The sequence below is a fragment of the Cetorhinus maximus genome, chromosome X (genome assembly GCF_964194155.1).
Source record: "Cetorhinus maximus chromosome X, sCetMax3.hap1.1, whole genome shotgun sequence".
Classification (NCBI taxonomy): domain Eukaryota; kingdom Metazoa; phylum Chordata; class Chondrichthyes; order Lamniformes; family Cetorhinidae; genus Cetorhinus; species Cetorhinus maximus.
The window spans coordinates 11,253,064-11,259,142 of NC_135917.1; the positions used below are offsets into that span (position 1 = coordinate 11,253,064).

Sequence of the window (6,079 nt, forward strand, 5' to 3'; positions counted from 1 at the left end):
GCTATCCCCTCAGAAGGTGGCTCATGACACCTCTCCACCATCCAGGAACAGAAGCTGAGCAGCGGTACAATAGGAGCCAGGGCACCACAACGGCTGTGGTGGAAAGAACCATCGGTCTTCTCAAGATGCGCTTCCGATGCCTGGACCGTTCAGGGGGCGCACTCCAGTACCCCCCAGATCGTGTGTTGCTGATAGTGGTTGCATGCTGTGCTCTCCACAATCTGGCACTGACCCGGGCATACTCCAGGGAGGTAGGGACACCCGGGAGGCTTTAATCTAAAGAACCTTCAGCTAGCCCACCACAGATGGACCTTCAGCACACGCCAGGGCTGTAGGCTCCATACTTGATACCTGAGAGCAAAATTAGCCTGGATACTTACATTAACTAAGGGCCTTGTCAATAAAGCTCAATGTCAAACAACTCACTCATAACATCATGGCTTCCTGTACACATGCAGAAGTAAGGAATCACCCTGAGGCATGGCAATATGTCAAAGTTTATTGAGCAAACAAAAGTAAATTCATAAAGCAAACCAAAAACGGTGTTGGACATCACACCAAGTCTTCAACTAAGAACTATGGACCAACATAAAAGCACCAGTGAGAAACCCGTGGTGTGCCTAAGGTGCCTTAAATTTACGCTTATGGGTGCTATGTCTTGGTGCTGCCCCCTCACTGGCACTGGCATCTGAGCCAGCCTGCTCACTCTGCTGTCCTGTTGGCCTCGATGACCTTGGCGATCGTCCTCTGGCCTGTGGAGCCTGTGCTGGCCCCGCCTGGGAGGGAGCTGCCAATTGCACAGCTGGCATCTCCCCAATCGTCGCAGCCTCATCGGATCCCATGGTCACTGGGAGAGGGGTGGAGGAGCTGCTGCCCTCATCCGGAGCGCCCTGAGAGGAGCCCGCAGAGACGACAGGCAGCTGCTGCGCCGACGTGAGGTCGCTTCAGAACTCTCTGCTCACCATAGATGGATGGGCACCGAGCTGAGATGCATGGTGCCCAAACCATCTCCCACACTGGCACTGACCAGCTGAGGTCAATGCCACTGTGAGGGCTTGCAGGTCCAAGCGCAACCCCAGGAGGCCCTGGTTGTTCTCCTGGAGCAGCCTCTCCATGAGAGTCACCACTCTCTCCATGGAGGAAGCATGGCGCTCGGCCATGAGGCCCATTGCATCGGTGATGCTCCACGTAGACTCCTCCAGCACGGGCGCCATGCCACACATTCCCTCATGTATCTCCGCCAGATCCTCCCGCACACCCTACTGCACTTCCAATGCCTGCTGCCTCACGGACAACTCCAGAGGCACATCATCAGCCACTGACCGAACATGTGCCTGGTCCCCTGCAGCCCTCTGACTGCCAGCGCCATGGGCACTCTCTGTCTCCGCCCGTACCTCAAGCGAGTGCGAAATGCCCTCACCGCTGTGCCCCAGGACACTAGCCGAAGGTCTAATTCCCACCAGAGGCGCTAGTATCTGCGCTGGTGCCTGCCTGGCAGAGATGGTGTGACACTGGTGAGTGCATTTGCTCTGGGGCTTCAGGTGTGAGTGGTGGGCCCTCTGCCTCCTCTTCCCGGCCCTGCTCCGGTGATGCTGAAAGGAAGAACAAGGACATTTGATTAGTTAACGTGGAGACAATGACAATGTGCATCCCTGTCCCCCGGATCATTATGCGCTCATCCTTCCATAATCAATGGTCAACCCATGTTGCTAACTTCAATCACTGAGCATTCAGCAGTGCCATGGCTGCTGGGACACACATGGTGACCTCAGTTCTCGGCAATCATACCTCCCCATGGCACCCCAGCCTCACTGCCACCGGTGGACCTGGGGGCATGGTGCCACTCCAGATCCATGGCCTGCTGCTCGAAAGCAGTAAGAATGGCCAACTAGGCCTGGCCTCCGCTAGTCCGCATTCGTTCCGATGCATTGTGTGCAGTCTTCTCCTGAAAAGGAGAGAGGAGCATTGATTAGTCCACCCTGTACCTGGATTCCCATCGCATCCCTGCCAACCCAGCCAGAGTGGGACATTGCAAGGTTCCAGTTCTTCATCACCCCACAGCTGCCGCACACTCACCCAAACAAGCCAGAGCTGACCCCCCACCCCCCATTGGCCAAATGCTGCCTCCTTCACAAGTGGCACCACAAGGTGTCACTTTGCCAAGCAAGGAGGCACGAGCACGTGGAGTGCAAACACCAGCAGATGGATGGGTGCCCCGCCAACTGGTAGCTCCCCTCCCAGCATGTTAGCACCCTGACTCCGACATGCTGCACAGTTCCAGCACTCTGCCTCGGGGCAGACCCTTGACTTTCACCCCCATTCTATACTCTGGGTGTCAGTGTCACACATGCTGTGGGTGCAGAACACATCCTAGCTCAACCCTCTCAGGGTGAATGGGCATGGGCAATCTCTGCTGGCACACCCAGCGAGGGGTACACGCCGTGAGGGATTCAATGCTGTTACTGTGCTCAGAGTTGGCGGGGGTGTGTGGGCCGGGGGGAGTTTGGGGGAAAGGGTGCCGGCTGCATTAGGTGACTAGAGGCAACATGGTACTCACCCTTCCCGAGTGCCGGAGATCACTGCACCTTTTGCAGCACTGGAGCCATGTGCACCGCACCACATCATGGGAGCTCACACTCTCGGCCACCTCCTCCCACACACGTTTAGTCAGGTGGGTGGGAGGGCCTCCACCTCCCCTCCCTCAGAAGAAGGACCTCTCGCTATACTGCCATCTCCCCCAGGAGGGCAGCTAGGCACTCATCAGAGAAACAAGGGGCACACTGCCCCGCTGGCCTACCCTCCGGCCCGGCCTGCCCCGCTGGCCTACCCTCCGGCCCGGCCTGCCCCGCTGGCCTACCCTCCGGCCTGCTCTGCCCCGCTGGCCTACCCTCCGGCCTGCTCTGCCCCGCTGGCCTACCCTCCGGCCTGGCCTGCCCCGCTGGCCTACCTTCCGGCCTTGTCTGCCCCGCTGGCCTACCCTCCGGCCTGCTCTGCCCCGCTGGCCTACCCTCCGGCCTGGCCTGCCCCGCTGGCCTACCCTCAGGCCTGGCCTGCCCCGATGGACTACCCTCCGGCCTGCTCTGCCCCGCTGGCCTACCCTCCGGCCTGCTCTGCCCCGCTGGCCTACCCTCCGGCCTGCTCTGCCCCGCTGGCCTACCCTCCGGCCTGCTCTGCCCCGCTGGCCTACCCTCCGGCCTGCTCTGCCCCGATGGACTACCCTCCGGCCTGCTCTGCCCCGATGGACTACCCTCAGGCCTGGCCTGCCCCGATGGACTACCCTCCGGCTTGGCCTGCCCCGCTGGCCTACCCTCAGGCCTGGCCTGTCCCGATGGCCTACCCTCCGGCCTGGCCTTCCCCGATGGCCTACCCTCCGGCCTGGCCTGCCCCAATGGACTACCCTCCGGCCTGGCCTGCCCCGATGGCCTACCCTCCGGCCTGGCCTGCCCCGATGGACTACCCTCCGGACTTGCGTCACCTCCATTGCCCCTCTGCTGAGCCCTTTGCCCAGACATTGCGAGAAGCCTTTCCAAGGCTGCCAGAGCCTTCCTTTATACAGGTCGCCGGGTCACCATTGGACCCGACGTTCTGAGCGCGCCCGCTGCCACCCGTTCACTCCCATTATGCACGGGAGTCGTGAACTATGCTGGGCGGGCCTTAATTGGCCCACCCGGGTAAAATGGCGGCGCAGACCCGATTGCGGGCGGTGATCGGGTCCACGCCCACTCCCGAATGGCCCACCCGACATGTGGAAAATTCTCCCCCTAATGTCTGGAACTCGCTTTGGCTTCAGGACTGATAATGTCCCAGCCATTAGCTTTTGAAAGAGTTACCATCTGTACTGAGGTTCTTGAGTCAGGGCCTCATTGTCTGACTCCACTAGAGGGGTAAAAGCTTATCAACGCCCAAATGACATCCATTGTCCCCTCAGTGGTCCTCTTTTGAAATGGATCTGGACAGTCCCGGGTGTGAGGTGGGTCTGTTAACGACCTTGCAGGCATAACGAGTTTTAATCTGCAAGTCCCCTGGTTTCGTGATTATAATGTCCTTGCAATTGGGCGTGAGGTTACACGATGATGAAGGGAGGATTCTTTTGTTCTTGTAACTGCTATTGGTCGCTTCCAGAACAAGGGGCCAATACTGTGGTCATGTGACTTGTAGCAGCCATTTTGTTGGGTTCAGTAGAAAGCCCATTTTAAAAATAGCAATAAAAACGTCTGATGTGGACAGTTTGGATTTAGTTCATGTCTTATTGACATAACAACCCTAAGGAGTTTCTCATATCTCTGACACCAACAGGTATGCCTCATCACAATCGAAAGTTGGTGCCCCAATTATCCTGTTGAAAAATCTCGCTGCCCCTCGATTGTGCAATGGAACAAGGCTACTAATGAAGAGATTATTCGCTTATGCTTTGGAATCTGCAGTCGGATTGGGGAAATCATAGTGATGAAGATATTTTTGTTCCAAGATCCCATCAAGCAACCCATTTCCAGTTGAAGAGATCAGCAACTTGCGATCCAAGTTTGCTTTGCAAAGTTAATCAACACAGCACAAGGTCAAAGCCTCAAAGTGTCAGGGCTCCACCTGAAATCCCTGTGCTTTTTCACGTGGTCTGTTTGATGTTAGGTGCTGAAGAGTAGGTTCACCAAGAAATCTCTTTATTTTGGCTCAAGAAGGAAGAACTTCAAATGTGGTCCAGTGTGAAATATTTAATTGAAGAAACGCTGAAAATGTAGACATTGGGGCGGATAATGTTGAGTGTCACCGCAGATGTTACCTTTGACACAGCAAACGTTGACGAAATAGGTGCAGTTGTAACCTTTAATCCTGACGATTTTGAGAGTGACACTGAGGAGGTAGGGAATGATTAGTAGAAATCATATGGCACAAATTGAAAATCTAATTAAGCTAGACTCAAGCCAAGTCAAGCAAATGGAAACCAATTCACTGTGAAAGGAAACATTCTTTGTCAAATAACATTTTTGAGTATAATAATTTTGCGTCAGTTTGTGGGATTAAAATCGTTAATTAAAATAATTGTGTGAAAGAAGGTAATTAAATGAATTGTTGAATGAAATCTGTTGAATATAAGAAATGCTTCAAATGAATTACTTCATAGAAGCATTTTCATGGTCTGGTTTTCAGTTTTAATGCTTCATTTGACTGTATCTCGGTTTATAACTTCATGGGCAGAATTTTCCCCTGAGCGTGCGGGGGTGGGCCACACCCGTCCGCGTGTAAAATGGCGCATGGTGACGGTGGGCGAGCGTCCCGACATCACCGCGCACCATTACGATATTTCACTGGGCGGGCGCGCGATGATGTCCAATGCACACCCGCCATTAATTAACGGGCCACTTAAGGCCCTTGAATCACCAATCGACACTGACTTTTCGGTGCCCGTGCAATCTTCGGGTCAGCGCACGGGCACAACGGGCAGGCGGGTAGGACACATTTGTATAAACCTCATCCACGGGTGGGATAAGAGGGTTCACTGGGGTCATGAATGTGAACAGCCAAATATTTATTTTTGAAACTTGCCTGTGTGATCTGCAATATTTCAAAACACATCCCAGCTGCTTTCTCTGGACTCTTAACCTTCAGGTCCGCACTCTGCAGTGAGGAATCTTTTCTGGGCCTGCAGGTTTCAGGAAGCCTTCACTTAGCCTGGGAATGGGAGCTGATCTGTCCACTGGAGGCAGCTCCTCTGAGGAGGAAGGGAGGACTAGAAGGGGGAGGAGGCCAGGAGTGGACAATCAGCCTCCAGGAGAGCCACCTTTGGGAGGAGAGGCGCAGGCACAAGGGGTGCAGGGCCCAGAGGTAGTCCAAGGTGGAAGGGGCCGCAGAAGACGCCACTATCCTGCTGCCAGGGTAAACAGGCGGTGATGCAGCTACCTCAATATGTCTGAGGTGCAGGGCCGAAGGAGGGTCCGATTCTCAAGGGAGACAGTCACCTCCATCTGTCAGATGATTGGCCCTGAGATCTCCGCTAACTGTGTGGGTGGACACCCCATGCCAGTGGCTCTAAAGGTCACAGCTGCCCTCAACTTCTATACCTCTGGCTCTTTCCAGGGCTCAG

General features: G+C 55.2%; 1 protein-coding gene across 1 annotated transcript in view; it reads left to right on the forward strand.

Annotated features, from left to right (window-relative positions):
- The window catches only part of slc26a10 (solute carrier family 26 member 10), an 86,375-nt gene extending 81,318 nt beyond the window's left edge, over window positions 1-5,057 (forward strand). Inside the window, exon 18 of the mRNA XM_078534693.1 lies at window positions 4,297-5,057. Coding sequence (XP_078390819.1) covers window positions 4,297-4,497 — 201 coding nt within the window. The 3' untranslated portion in view covers window positions 4,498-5,057. The remainder of the gene's footprint in view (window positions 1-4,296) is intronic.
- Window positions 5,058-6,079: the final 1,022 nt, after the last annotated feature.